Below are 15,764 nucleotides of genomic sequence, written 5' to 3' on the forward strand. Positions count from 1 at the left end.
GCAGACATCAACCAAGCCTAATAATGATAAAAAAACACATAATCAAACAAATTTCCACGTTCCTTTATTGTTGCCATTAGTTAATAGCAAATAAAAAAGGTTTTTGCCAATTTATTTGTATTTTTACAAAAATATCTTCAATTTCATATGCGTCCCTGAACTTAATGTCCACCCTGTCATTATGGGTCACTTGGCCCTTTAATTACTAATATGATGCAATCAGTGACATCATCACCAGAAGGTTGACATATTTGAACTGTGATCAGACCAACAGCATCAGAAAGAGTAAGTACTTCATCTTATTTTTCATGTTTATCATCATTATATGTTCATTGTTTGATGTGGTCACGCATAACATGTCCACCCTGTTGGCGTGAACATCTGAAAAGTAAAATTTTTTTTTTTGCCAATTTTTTAGGTATATTTGTCAAAATACTTCAAAGTCACCTTCAAGTTAGCTTGTTATGCTAGCTAGTGTCCCACCATGTGCTTAATAAAAGCAGATTAGCTAAAATTGTCCACTCTGTCATTGTCCACCCTGTCATCAAAGCTGCTATGACAGGGTGGACATCAACCGCTGAGATGGGTAACAAGACTACGTATCACATTTAATGACAATTTAGAAACAATAAAACTGATTGTGAAAACATATTTTACTGTATTTAATGTGTGCTGATAGAATACATTTTTTTCTGAGAAGTATGGGACTTAATGGAGCTGAGATAGCAAGGTGTTTCAGAGAGCATCGAGATGCAGATCCAGACAGAAGAAAGTAGTATCTTGAGGAAGAGAGAGCCAGGTGGCAAAGAGACAGGCAGACTGAAAAGAAAAAGAGTGTCAGTGAAATAAGTGAGCGTGAGAGGAGAGAAAAGAGAAAGAGATGGAGGGAGGCTAAAAGACAAGCCAGAGCAAAGGCCAGAAGGAATGCTTTGCCTGTGTCAGATACACCACCCATCTCTCCTGAAGCTCAGCATGAACCAGGGCCATTCAGGTTGGAATAGTAGACAGTAGACATTTAGGGATATACTTAAGCTGGTTAAATGTATTTTGAGATATTACTTGTATGTAGACTATGTCTTGACTGACTCTCTCTCTTATACGCAAGCAAGCACAGCGTGTGCACATGCAGGCTCACACACTCTCTCTCTCTCTCTCTCACACACACACACACACACGCTAAGGACACTCGAAATTTTACCTGTATGTGCGTGCGTATATGGAGAGAGACTGAGTGTGCATTTTAGAGATTTATTTAAGTATTAACTATCTTAACTGGGTTTGAAGTAAAAGTTTTAGGGGGAGTGTAAAAAAGTTTGTTTTCACAGAAAAAAATGAAAAAACAAAAGTCAATGAAAAAACATTCAGAAAAAATTAACAATAAAACTAAAAAAGCAGATTCAACAGCTGGAGATAAAACCATCACACATATTAGTATTTCGTGATTTTAATGGTAAAACTGAAATGTTGTAACGCTAATACATTGTTTGAGCTGTTCGTCATCCCAGAGCATCTTCTTGAAGCCAGGGATATGGAATCAAAGCCAGGGATATGGAATTTGTTAAGACAAAAGGGCACTGTATACATCTGTTCTTTTATGACTCTTGTTTAAGTGTGTTATTATTGACACTTCTCTGTCTCTTCCTTCAGTTGTCCTCCCTGACATGTTATTGTCCACCCCATTATATGTCATTGTCCACCCTGTCATATGCACTTTAACTGAAAAAAAAATGTCTTTATACAAATGACAATCTTTAGCATTGGTTCTTTTAGGAACATTTAAGCATAAATTGGTTTTGGATACATTCTGGTCAGATATGTTTCCTATCTTATTTTTTACTTTAAATGGTATGTAACTCGGGCAGAGCTCTGATAGCAGAACATAGTTTTTTGTTATTTCCAAAGTTTTTGAAGTTCTTTCTAATTAAGAAAAATATAAATATAAGAGAAGGGACAGAAATATTTTCCAAAGGTGTATTTTTTAGAATGATAACACTGTCAGAAATATTTGCTTTCTGTATCCTTTTGTCCCTGACAGGGTGGACATATTTTGTAAGTTGGTCCACATGTTTTTGCTTATAATTGTTTTATTAAAGGTCCAGGAGCTGAACTAACCAGCAATTGTTGAAGTTCAAAGTCTTCTTAAAAGAATAAACATGTGGTTTAATGAAAAACTTGAACACTGTCTTAAAGAAATTTTCATCTGTCAAAGGCACTATGGTGATATTGACCCAAATGTAAGATTTGAAGCTTTTTTTACAGTGTGACTGCAGCAACGAGTTGAAAGCGCGAAATCGATTGTGCAGGTTCCACTATCATCCCTTTCTTCGGTTGTGTTGTCGATTATCGACTACTCTCGGCTGTAGTGTACAGCGATGGCGAACAGCAGCAGTGAAACAGTAGCAGCTTCCAAACCAGAGGTATTTCACAACTATCGGGACAGGAATAGATGTTCACCCGAGGAGGAGACTCGATTAGAGAAACAGCATTTCTGGAACGTCATAAACGCGTTTAAATATTACAGGTAAACAGTACTGATGATGTATTAAAGTCCCCTCTACTCCAGTCCAGAAACAGATGAGCCACTGTTCATTATTTGGGTTTTCATTTGGAACATCCAGGAGCAAAACATAAACTTACTGAATTATGTTATACGTGTTTTTGATATCACTGCATTTGAGGGCAATGCTTATACAGCTGTGATCTAAATATCTGATTACGTTTAACATTTGAAAGAAGAAAGAAGAATTTAAAAGGTCCACTAGAAAACGTTTTCCAGGAATTACTGGACTTTCAGAATGTGCAAGTTGGTCAGAATATCAAATGTTTTCAAGTTTATTTCAATAAATAATTTTTTTTTTTCTTTCTGAAGAATCACTGATGTTGTGTTGCTTAGAAATGAATATATACATGGCATCTTTATATTATTTTACACAAAAAAATGCTCATTCTTTGAATTTTTTTTTAATAGGAAGAATAATAGGCAATTTAGGCAAAAACAATTATAAGAAATACAGAAAATATCTATCTATCTATCTATCTATCTATCTATCTATCTATCTATCTATCTATCTATCTATCTATCTATCTATCATCTATCTGTCTGTCTGTGTACATATCTATATGTCTGTCTGTCCGTTCGTTCGTTCATTCATTCCTACCACCCACCCACCCCATCTATATCTATCTACAGTGCTCAGCATATATAAGCACACCCCTCAAAAATCTGTCTTTTAAATTCATATTTTTAATAGGAAGCTATACAATATTATATTTGTGCATATACATTAGATTAGTCAGTACTAAAGCCAAGTCTGGAGCTCATCTAACAAAAAACTTATAACGTTCCAAAAACTAGTACACCCAGATTTCTATGTTATAGAAAAATATTAAATACAAAAACAAAAAATAATAATAGAAAAATTTAGTTGAAATTTTGTAGGTTTAATATTTTTTTTTTGCAATATTTTGCTTGGATTAATTGTATTATCTTTTAATTTCTATGTATGTTAGATAAAAATATTAATTTTCAAAATGGTAGAATTCTATCTATCTATCTATCTATCTATCTATCTATCTATCTATCTATCTATCTATCTATCTATCTATCTATCTATCTATCTATCTATCTATCTATCTATCTATCTATCTATCTATCTACATAGATAGATGCCCTTAAATGTTCAAAAGTAAAGCTCCCCATCCTCAGTTTATTTCATGTCTTCCACTGTCTCAGAACTCATGTTCATGAACGAGTGAATCGAGCCGAACGGCAGTTCCGATGCCTTCCAGATCACCACCAGCAGCTTTTGACCAACTTCCTGCCACATCTAAACAAGCTCCGCTACTGTATCGACCAAAACCAAGAAGTGCTGCAGGCCGTTGTGCACAACTGCCTCCATATGTTTGAGAACATGGAGTATGGACAGGATGTAGGTGGCGATCAGTAGGTCTTACAATTAATAACATTGTATATAGATTCTTTTTTTTTTTTTTGACTGTCGTGATTTTAGAAGTGTGACTTTAATAATTATTTGTAGTAAATTTATTCAACTTTGATATTGTCATTGCTTTTCAAAGGTTGACCCAAGGAAAGTACGGCCTTCCTCGACTTTTGATATGGACAAGCTGAAGTCTACCATAAAGCAGTTTGTCCGTGACTGGAGTGAAGCAGGAAAGGCTGAAAGAGACAGCTGTTATAAACCAATTATAGATGAGATCCAGAGACTCTTTCCTCCTGACCAGTGGTGAATATTATGTTTCCCTTTAACTGCTTTCATTTCACTGTATATGTGTCTGTATGTTTTTGTTATTTAGAAAATATATTTTATATTCTTTAATTTTTCTTTTGCATGCAAAAAGTACTTGATTTAAAGACATTTTTCTTGATTAGCTCTGACCACCCAAATTTTGATATACATAGTTGCCTATACCAGTGGATCAAAACCCTTCATCAATTTGACCAAAACAATACTCATAATTATCTTATATTTTTGATAAACCTTTTTTGATCTACATTTAAGGTTGACTACAAAATTCCAGTATCACTTGTAGTTATATCTAAACTATTTTTAATTAGTTAGTTTTTATTGCCGACTGAAGTATTAATGTAGTTTGAACTATATATATTTATTATATTACATTAATCCAAAATGCATATGTTAAAAATTATAATATTTAGACTGTCAAATTGCTTGATTTATAATAAACATTATATTAAACTATATCGTAATATTACTTTTTAGTATTGCAGGTATAGAATACTTGATTTTTCCTTGTTCTTTGTTTGCACCCTCAAATAATATTCTTTTAATGATCAAAGTAGATCAAGATTGACTAATATTATTTTGTGTTCTTTTAGTGATTCTACTTGTTGACAGCCAGTGTTTATCATCAGTTCTCAAAAATGTTCTTCAATCGGTTTCTGTTATTGAAAAAACAACATTTTTTTTAATGGTTCACTTTTTTGGGTTGTGTGGTCTGGCTCACTATTGAGGTTGCAGTAATTGCATGTGGAGTTGGGGTTTCATAAGCTTCTACTGAAATTCTGTTTATTTCACATGACTTTAAAGGAAAATAGGCTACAGTTAAAACATTTTTTTCAATCTGCCAGGGTGACTCGTGGGAGTGACTGTTTAACCCACCACAGCTGAAATAGGCGCATTTTACAGGTTTTCAGCGGCTAGTGTTAATGTCAAGCTCTGTATATAGTTAATTCTATTTAGAAAATAAGAAAAAAAGAGAAGATGACAACCCTGCATTTGTTTAATCAAAACTGAAGAATATACTTTATAATATGTTGATCTGCTCACAAACATCAGAATTGAAACGGTTTTTACTGCAATAAATGCAAAGAATAAATAAACGCAAATAATTTTTGTATGTAATTTTCTGTTCTATATATTATGAATTGTAAATCCGAAATTAAATTGTAAATGATTTCTGTTTACAGTGACGTGTCCCAGGTCCGAGTGTTAGTGCCGGGGGCTGGCCTGGGTCGACTCGCATGGGAAATCGCTCATCTGGGCTATTCCTGCCAAGGCAACGAGTGGAGTTTCTTCATGCTCTTCTCATCTAATTTTGTTCTTAATAGGTACAACACAATAACATCTTTAGATTTATCATAAGTACAGCCATTCACATAAAAAACAAACAAACAAACATTTCTTTCATATATTTCCTGATCTGGACATTATGCTGTAGCAGTTTACTTGAAATGTGGGAAACTGCCTATAGAAAATCCCCATACCTCTATAAAAATATTGACTTTATTTGTCACACAGCCTAAAATCAAATCACAATTCAAATAACTTTTCCAGCCTTTGAAATGTTTTTGTAGGTTCCCCTAACCTGTGTGCCTTGACTTAATCTTAAAGGTCTTTTGAAAGCAGGCTGTAATGTGAGCAAAGATATAGATTTTGACAGGGTATGGTGATTTTCTATAGGCACATTATATGATCAAGTATTTTAGAACTTGTGATTGAAATTATTTAAATTGAGCAGAAATGTTGCATGACATCTGTAGTATCATGGAATCTAAGTGATATTTTCTCTCTCAGGTGTGATAAGGAGAATGCTTTGACTCTTTATCCCTGGATTCACCAGTTCAGTAATAACAAAGCATCCTCTGATCAGACAAGACCTGTGTCTTTTCCTGATGTCAACCCACAGAGCCTCCCAGAAGACTCAGACTTTTCTATGGTCGCTGGAGACTTTCAAGAAGTATACAATGATCCTGGTGAGTTTATTTTTCATAAACAAATAGATTTCTTTTTCATTGGACATTGATTGCACATGTTTATTATTGTGTTATATTTTCTGTATTTTATATTGACAATATCATTTTAAATCCAGCTTTAAATTGAAGATTAAATTAGGTTTAAAAATAGTTAAAAAGTCGTTAACGTCACTAGATTGCGTCATACATCAATTTGCATATTAGATCATTTTCAGATAGCAGTTTCTGTTTAACAGCCTATGGTTAATAGGGTTTTTTATTTGCATTACGCTTTTTTTAAATGCATGTCATTCATTTATTCATTCATTCATTTTCCTTCAGCTTAGTCACTTTATCCATCAGAAGTCACCACAGCGGAATGAACCAACTTATCCAGCCTATGTTTTACATAGCGAATGCCCTTCCAACTGCAACCTAGTACTGAGAAACACACATACACTACAGCCAATTTAGTTTATTCAATTCACCTACACCGCATGTCTTTGAACTGTGGGGTAAACTGGAGCACCCGGAAAAAACACACATGAACACGGGGAGAACATGCAAACTTTATACAAAAATGCCAACATACCCAGCCATCTCAAACCAGTGAACTTCTTGCTGTAAGGCAACATTGCTAACCACTGAGCCACTGTGTCACCCTATGCATGTCAATTTAATTAAATTTACTGTTGCTTGAGTACAGTATATCAGTATAGATGTGTAGTAAATTTGCTGTAATCTCTCATAATAAACTCACGCAGTCATTAAAATGTCTGTGATTATGAACAAGAAATGAATAAACGGTCAAATTAAACTGTTAAATTTTAAATAAAGGAGAAGCAGATCGGTTTGTCTGTACAAGGGATATACCTCACACTCCTGGTGCTAAATCATTGCAGTTGGTATGTAAAAGGGGTTACAGGTGTGAGAGATGGCTGTGCGCGTGTGGTATTGGGCTGCCTGTGAGTGCTCTGAGGCAGGGGAGGGGGCAACAGCATCACCCGCAGCTTGTTGAGAAGAGTAGAAACGGTACATTACGGACAGATGAGAATCTTAAAAAAATCTCCAGTAACACAAAAAAAAAAAAGTCGCTAGATTTGTTGCTGGTCGTTTAGCAGAGTTATCAGATATTTCCAGTGTAGACCAAAGCAAAGTTTAATAATTGCCCAGATTGCATTAAATCTTTAGCAGACCTCATACAGTAGTATACAAATGCTTTTTTAAAACATATGAATATAACATTTAAGGTATACATAAGACAAACTCTTATTTTACAACCTGTTTTGCTATCTATTATTTTCAGTTAGTTTTTCAGCAACTTTTTTGTTATTATAAAATTTCACTTTACAATTTGTTTTTGACCACAAGTTTTATCAACAGTTTTCAATTACAAATATACCCTAGGCTAGTCCTTGGTAAAGTTGTAGACCAGAAATATAGACTTAAATGAGATTAAGCACTGTTTTATCCCACTTACAGAAATGTGGGATTGCGTCGCTACTTGTTTTTTCATTGACACTGCCCACAATGTTCTCGATTACATTGAAACCATCTGGAATATTCTAAAGCCTGGTGGTGTTTGGTTGAATTTGGGTAAGTTACAGATTATGTATAATCCTAATCATTTTCAGTCAAATATTATGTACGTATCAAAGTTGAGTTTGCAGGTGTGGTTGAAGTTGTTTGTTTGTTTATTTGTTCTCAAAGGTCCACTTCTGTACCACTATGAGAATATGGCAAATGAATTATCCATAGAGCTGAGCTATGAAGACATAAAGGCTGTTGCTATGAAATATGGATTTGTCCTGGAGGTAAATAATAATCAGCTTAATGTTTTCCACCAAGATATTTGCATTCATAAGAATAAAGTATGTTGTTATATGTTAAATAAAGTTTTTTTTAATTATTTTTTTATTTAACAGTTGGAGAGGGAATCTGTTCCCAGCACATACACAGAGAACGATCGCTCCATGCTCAAGTACCTTTATGACTCTGTCTTTTTTATTGTACGGAAACCTGCAAAACAGTTGATCAATGGAGATAAGGCACTTAAAGATAGCCAAACTGAAGATTCTTTACACACAAAAAACTCAACATGACCATTAGATGGATGGCTGAAGCTCTGGATCATATCACAGATAACTGACCCAATAATAAACTTATGGATCATTTTAGCAAATTCCTGATAATACAAAAAGACTGGAGCTTTATTATGTGCTGACTTATTTCCCATTTACCAAAAAAGTAAGTCATGTTTTGGTGCCTCATTTAACAGTGATGTTCCTCAGGTTTTGGGTGCTGCTTCACTTTATGCTAATGCCACTTATCACTCGACAAGTACATTTCAGTGTTTTTCTTGCAGTTGTTTACATTAATATCTTCCATGTCCAAAATAGTAGAGTGACAGACTCTGCTCTGGATCTTAAACAGATACTTCTCCAGCCTCTTTGAGGAAATTTGCTGTCCATCAATATTGTGATAATTGGCGGCGCTGAAATAAAGTTGTTTTAAACTTACATGATTTTCATGATCTTGTACATATAATGTAATAAAGTTTTTACAAACACAACCTGGAAAAGGCTTATTGTTTTATATGAAAGGCTTTTGTAAACTTTTGGGTTCATTATTCATCACACAAATTCGACAATAACATTTTGGACGTTGGAGAACCTTTGTGCATTTTTTTCATGTTATTTTTGCATGTTACAATGCAAAACAACAAAAAAATTGTAGTTTATTAATTTTTTAGCATAAATTTTTCATAATTCTTTTTTTTTTTTTTTTTCCATACAGCGTTTATACAGTCATGAAAAACCTGGAAAAGTCATGGAATTGTGACATGGCATTTTCCAGGCCTGGAAAAGTTTTGGAAAATCTGAAAAACCCACAAAGTTTTGGAAAAGTTATGGAAATTAGTTTAACAAATATCTGTATACTTTATGTATGGGTTATTTGTCTTTCCTTCTTTTCTGTTCATGGCCAAACACATGATCTCACATTATTAGTGCTGTGTGAGCATTATCTAAATACATTTTACATAGATATCAATATTCATTCAAACTAAATAGATTGTTGCATGTTTTATGACAACCTGTAATGAAGGTGCAATGTTTTTCTTATGATTTACAATGTACACATACACAATACATGAAACATTAGGTCATAAGAATTTACTTGAAAGTCCTGGAAAAGTCATTGAATTTTAGTAGTAAAGAAATATGTGTATGAACCCTGACAATTGGTACAGAGAATATTTCACTCAATCAGCGCCTGTTCCAGCTGAAACCCAATTTAACCCTCACAGATTTAAGCAGATTATATATATATATATATATATATATATATATATATATATATATATATATATATATATATATATATATATATATATATATATATGTGTGTGTGTGTGTGTGTGTGTGTGTGTGTGTGTATGTATGTATGTATATATATATATATATATAATGAATTAATTATTAATGTAAAACCTAATATTTTGGCACATTTGGCACTCCACATGTTTGGCAACACCTCCTGTTGTTGCACTTGCACACTGAGATTAGTGACTTCACTGTGTAGGTTTAGATGAATGTCTGAACGTGGATGTGGACTCGGGTTTTCTTCAGTCAGACCCTTCTCGTCCCCACTCAGACCAAAAGAATATAGATTATGCATTTTTAATTATATGGGTATGTTGGTATTGATTTCAGCGTTTGTTCTGATAATCTAAGAAATGTTTATATGTTAGTTTAGTTTATAGTGTTCCAGTCTGAAAAAAAAATCTAAAATCTTCTTAGCCTTGTATAAGTAAAATATATTTTTTGTTTTTCATTAACTTGGCTGCAATAGGAAAACAAACTATTTCAATTAATATGGACAAAAAAATAAGTAAATCTAAGAAAACTTTAAAAAAATGCTACATTGTTTATTTTAGAAGGACATTGGTATCACTTTATTTTGATGGTCCCTTTTGTTGAATCTAAGGTTCACTGCATCTGCATGCCAACTAATTCTCATCAGGTAGACTGTTAGGTTGGGGTTGGGGTTAGGGTTAGTGTAAGTTGACATGTGCTGGCAAAGTTTCTTATAGTCAGTTAAATATCTGTTGGAGGAGTATATCAACAGATATTAAGCAGAGAGCCTTCTAATACTCAAATGAGAAGTAATTGGCATGTAACAATGCAACTTTTTGTCAACAAAATGTGTAAGAGGGACCATCAAAATAAAGTCTAAAATGTAATATATATATATATATATATATATATATATATATATATATATATATATATATATATATATATATATATATATATATATATTTAATACATAATTTCCTTTATAAAAGCATAAACCATGGCTGAAATGCTGTTGGTGTTGTTCGACCTCTCTAGCCACAGAGGGCACTGTATTCACACGTTTCAACTTCATTTACGACACCAATGCCGTAAACAGCTGGGGAACTGCATGCAACTGCGAACTAATCAGCTACACTTTTACATAGTTTAAACTTTAACGTTTTGAAATATTTGGTCGCACACATGACCAAACGGACAGCAGAAAATGTTTTGTCGCCCGAAGTCCCTCACAAAAGATGTTTTCGTTCTGTCTCCAACAAACCGGTCGGAGGTGTGAACGTGACCCAAAACGCCTCGTTATTAACATCAGATGAACAGCGATGCAGGAAAAGACCGAACTCTGTCGAAGACCAGCTGGACACAGATAACTTACCGAGAAAACTGGCCGCAAGCAGGGCTAATTCAGTGCTAGCTGAGCAGAACATATCCCAGTCTAGAACATTCGAGGATGATGATGATGCTGGAAGACCTGCGACGCGACGGTCATCACGCGCGCTTCAACCTGAGTCAAGCAAACAGCCAGACGAACAAAATAAACACACCGCAGGAGACAAGGTAAACTTTTACACAAATGTGCTAAAACCTGTATTAATTTGTGGTTACCTGAAGAACAATGTGCAATGATGATTGATGAACATGAGGTGGCGGTGCACCACTATAATAATATCCAGATTCAGGTAAACTTAGTTTTATATTCACACATTCGGGCTTTCTCCTTAATATAGTAGTTTCAGAAGTATTAGTATATAGTAGTAATATAGTATTAATATAGTTTCAAAACTATTATTTTGAAATAGTTGAAAAACAATTGAAATTTCTAAATAGTGCAATCATATAATCAGCCAATGCTTATTAAAGTACAACAGTTCACAGTCGAATAAATAGAGCTAACTTAATGTTGTTTTGAAGGCATGTGATATCAGATAATTCAAAGTAAGATGGTTACCACGGTAAACAATGTAGAGAGCATGTCACAAGTTGTCCCTCATGAATATACATCTACATATAGTACAGTAGGCATACAGGTTGTGTTAATGGAATTTGACTGTAATGTAAACATGTTTTATAGCTTACCACTAGTCATCTATACTATAAGCACCTGTTTACTAACTGGTTGGGAAAAACATCAATGCCTTGGTGTTAACCTGAACACCCTTAAAAAAAACTAGAACTCTAAAAACACTAGCTCCAACCCAATTAACAAGAGTAGTAGCAAACCAGGAGATCCTAACAGACCCTAGTGCCTGTTTCTCTGTGCATGACTACCCATACTCCATTACTAAATCTGACCTCCGAAGACTACGTCAAATAGTTCAGACTGCTGAGTGAATCGTTGGTACAACTCTCCCTACTCTCCAAGAACTGTACTTGTCCAGAGCGAGCAGAAAGTCTGTCAAAATCACTCTGGACCCCTCACACCCATCATACTGCCTCTTTGAACTTTTACCTTCTGGTCGACGCTACAGAGCGCTATGCGACAGAACAGCCTGACACAGAAACAGTTTCTTTCCTCAGGCAATCCATCTTATGAACACTTTATGATAATAATTGTGAAACAAACATCACTACTTGTTACACACTTTTTATACACATACACTTATTAAACAAAACACTTTGTGTTTATGTGCACAGTTTGCACATAAAAGTTGCACATATAACTTTGTATATGGTCAATTTGTAAATTTGGATTCACTACTTCTATTTTTAAAATATATAATCTGTTTTTGTCCTGTCTCTGTAAGTCTGTTGCACTGTAGAAGCTCTGTCACAAAAACAAATTCCTTGTATGTGTAAGCATAGCTGGCAATAAAGCTCCTTCTGATTCTGATGCCCTTTTTCACCAGTGCTGGTTCTGGAAGCTTTTTTGGGATTTGGGATTTAAAAAAAAGTCTTAATAATGTAAAGCATTAGATTATGAGTAATAAATCAATCTACTGTAAATCAAACTACTTGGTGAATAATAAGATTACAAACTTTGACAAAAAATACAAAAAAAAAAATGAAATCAAAGGGGCTTTAATGAACTACAATTACACGGTCACATTAAAGATTGAGAAAGATAGAAAAACTCTTGGCACTTTCTGACTTCAGGTTACTTTTATTCAAGCAGCAATTTTCTTTTCTGACTGAAAATAAATGACAGGATTTTCCCAAAATAAAATAAAATAAAATTATGTAAGTTGTCAAAATGTAAGTTTAAGATTGATTTTTTCATGTTTGAATTAATTTGTTACTTTTCTTTTGACAAACATAACAGAATTTATAGGCAATTTATTTATTTTATTGGGTAAATATTGGATTTACAAATGTCAATTTTCTTCATCGTAACCTAATTTGCAGAATTTTCTTTGTGACTTAAATTGTTTAATTACTACTTTACAAAATTTTTCCAGCAAAAAAAGTGTAAAAAATTAACATTTTTAAGGACTTTGTAAAAATTATTTAATTTGATAATTGTGCTTCTGTACCCTTTTTTATTTTTGTATTATTAATTTTTTTATTTATATATTTTTCTTTGTTTATTATTTTACTTTATGACACCCATTGTTATGCTTAATATGATTGTATTGTTAAAACATAAAAAAGTTGGAATGTCCTTGAGGGCAGCATAAGTGTTTAGAACAGTCATTGCACCACCTTTCATTCTGTCATTGTTTCTGTCTGACCTTATATGTTTTTGTCTAAATTAGTGTTTATCTTCTAGACATCACCCTAGTTGGTGCAGGTTTTTGCTGTATTGAATGCTTTGGATATTCAGCTTTGCTTCCTTGTGTTTCTCTTTAGGTGATGCACTTAGACGAGGACCTCTCTTCATTCAATTCCTTTCAGTTCTGGCGGGTTCCTCTGCCCGAGCTGGATCTGTCTCTCCTGGAGGGTGAACCCTGCTCGGAGACAATGGAAACCTGAGGACATCGCCAGCGCACAAAAAGCAAGTTCGGTCTTGTAGAGTAGTTGTTCTAGCTTCTGCCAAATTACCTGACTGGACATGATGAGACGATACCCCCTGATCTTCACCAGATGAACTTCTGAACAAAGCCCTGTGCTGTGTACAGTGTGGAGGCCTGCAGCAGACGCTTTCCTTCTGCTGGGAACACATGATGGTCACATGACCTCGTATTCATCTGCAGCAGTGGTCAAGTGTTCGAAAATGTGAACGCGTAATATACTGCATATTGGAATGATCATGTCTGTCAGTAGCTGTAAAGGGGATGCACAAACTTTCTTTTTCTTGGACTGAGCCACATTTCTTTAAGCACTGTTGATGGTGTTCATGTAATGTAATGTAATGTAATGTGTATTTATATATTAAGTTCAGTAGGTATTTACACTTTAAATCTTTAGTTAATACTTTATTTTGTAAACCATAGGGCATTGTTTCTTTCCACATCATGTGGCACTTTGTAAGAGTTTGTATGTTCCTGTGAACAGTGTTTTAATGGCTGTATTTTTGAAATTGCACAGCAGCAATAAAAGGTCTTTTTTATATGCGATATTTGCTCACGTTGTCTTTTGGTGACCTGTCTGATTTTACGATTCTTCTTTTCAGGTTAGTTTGTCATGCAGTTTATGATTGCTTTTACGGTTGGACTGTTGATTTCTTTCTTCATCCAGAGGACATGAAGCATTCCTGTCTGCAACTTGCTTTGTCAGGTGACACAGACCTTTGATCTAAAAGAGATTGTGAGCTGCAGACATGCCAATTTTATCAGTAGATTGCATCGCCATTGATCAGCATGCAGAGATAGTCCTGCTCATCTGCTAAGCTAAAGCAAGCATGCAAGTACTATGGTAAGCCAATTTTTGATACTTTGTGCTGCTGTTTGGATTGTTATTGTAGAATAACAGTGGAATGAACCACCAACTTATCCAACACGTTTTTACACAGTGGATACCCTTCCAGCCGCAACATATCTGTGGGAAATGTAATTGTTATTATTAAGTGAAAATATATCATAGATGTTTTCAAATAGTGTTAACATTAAGAATATGTCAGGTTTTTTTTCTTAACATTTTTTTACCTTTCATTTTATGGATTAAATGCTGAGTGAAAATTTCAAATAAAAAATTTGCTTCTTAAATGTGATCATTATATCGTTTGCATGCCCTACATGTTTAAATGAGGGCAACTGCATGTTTCTAAAAAAAAAAAAAAAAAAAAAAAAAAAATTAGCCATTAGCTACACATTAGCCTGATTTCCTATATTAGATAAGATTAACAACAGCAGCTTGTCATCTTGATGCGCCTGTGTAGCTCGGGAAGATTAATCTAAGGTGCTATAACAATGAGAAAAGTTTGGCATAAAATTAATATCTCGCTTTTGCCTATTTATTTATTTTGTTTATTTATTTTTTAAATGATTACTGGCTTGATCATATGAGCAAATAACCTTAACCCTATTGGCAATTCTATTATTTGCTTCTTATTTAGGCACGGGACAATAACTGTTTTCAAGGTATACTGTGGTTTGGAAAAGTCACAAGTTTTAAAACCGCCAACATTTACTGTTATATCATTCCTACGATATATGTTTTTTAGCACAATAGTATCTCCTGCAGAAAAGATAGGCCTATCTAAAGATGCCGTTTTTAAATTGTAAAGAAATCTGTGTTTTTGAAGCTAATGAAGACAGCAGAAGTCAATTGAATTCAATTAAAAAGTAAGTTTGCATTGTTTAGCCTGACATGTTTACTGTTCCAAAATATTTTTAAATGTTTCCAAAAATAAAATGTATATCGTAAAAATATTGTGTTCAAAGGGGAAAGGGTTTTTGTTTTTTACCCAGACAAATAACAATACAGTGAAACCGCGATATATGTTATACCAGCCAATGCCTATTCTTATTATGTGGCAATGCTCATTTTCATAACTAAACACTGACTGTTTGTAAGTGGATCTTGTGACTGAGAAGTCTGTCCTGAAGTCTGTCTTCCAGTTCTTTGCGTTCCTCCGCTATCTTACCTGCCGGCGTTGCGTTTGTCATTTATGCACTGGTTAAAGCCAGCCGCAAAACAATAAACAAAAAGAAACAAAATCTTATCCATTTCATGACATATGAAAAGCATTTCAAAATTTATACTGGAAGCAAGTCAAGAATTAAGTTGTTTTGTTATGCAACTACAATTGGTCTCTCTTGAATAAGCACGACCTTCCCAGAAGTTCGCAGTTAAAGCTTCAGTTGCGTGTCCACACT

The 15,764-nt window shown here is 34.1% G+C and overlaps 3 protein-coding genes across 12 annotated transcripts in view; all 3 read left to right on the top strand.

Annotated features, from left to right (window-relative positions):
* Window positions 1-233: 233 nt before the first annotated feature.
* Window positions 234-8,786, top strand: carnmt1 (carnosine N-methyltransferase 1). 4 transcript variants are annotated; one of them, NM_001013343.2, is given in 8 exon segments: window positions 234-285; window positions 3,734-3,929; window positions 4,078-4,244; window positions 5,450-5,590; window positions 6,057-6,235; window positions 7,697-7,810; window positions 7,925-8,028; window positions 8,140-8,780. In NM_001013343.2, coding segments are annotated over 7 exon segments (912 nt in total). In that variant the 5' UTR covers window positions 234-285; window positions 3,734-3,899; the 3' UTR covers window positions 8,317-8,780.
* Window positions 8,787-10,584: 1,798 nt separating this feature from the next.
* Window positions 10,585-14,063, top strand: wu:fa19b12. 4 transcript variants are annotated; one of them, XR_015490332.1, is made up of 4 exons: window positions 10,585-11,127; window positions 13,357-13,501; window positions 13,591-13,845; window positions 13,889-14,063. XR_015490332.1 is itself a non-coding variant. In NM_001281985.2 (3 exon segments), coding segments are annotated over 2 exon segments (495 nt in total). In that variant the 5' UTR covers window positions 10,585-10,755; the 3' UTR covers window positions 13,480-13,845; window positions 13,889-14,063.
* Window positions 14,064-14,119: 56 nt separating this feature from the next.
* trpm6 (transient receptor potential cation channel, subfamily M, member 6) overlaps window positions 14,120-15,764 on the top strand; it is a 45,350-nt gene continuing 43,705 nt past the window's right edge. For 3 of the 4 annotated variants that reach the window (XR_015489856.1, XR_015489857.1, XM_087250971.1), the window contains exon 1: window positions 14,120-14,361. The gene's annotated coding sequence lies outside the window, so the exon portion shown is untranslated. The remainder of the gene's footprint in view (window positions 14,362-15,764) is intronic. The other variant, XM_087250973.1, reaches the window with a different exon arrangement.

Source organism: Danio rerio, chromosome 5, assembly GCF_052040795.2.
Source record: "Danio rerio strain M-AB ecotype USA chromosome 5, GRCz13ab, whole genome shotgun sequence".
Classification (NCBI taxonomy): domain Eukaryota; kingdom Metazoa; phylum Chordata; class Actinopteri; order Cypriniformes; family Danionidae; genus Danio; species Danio rerio.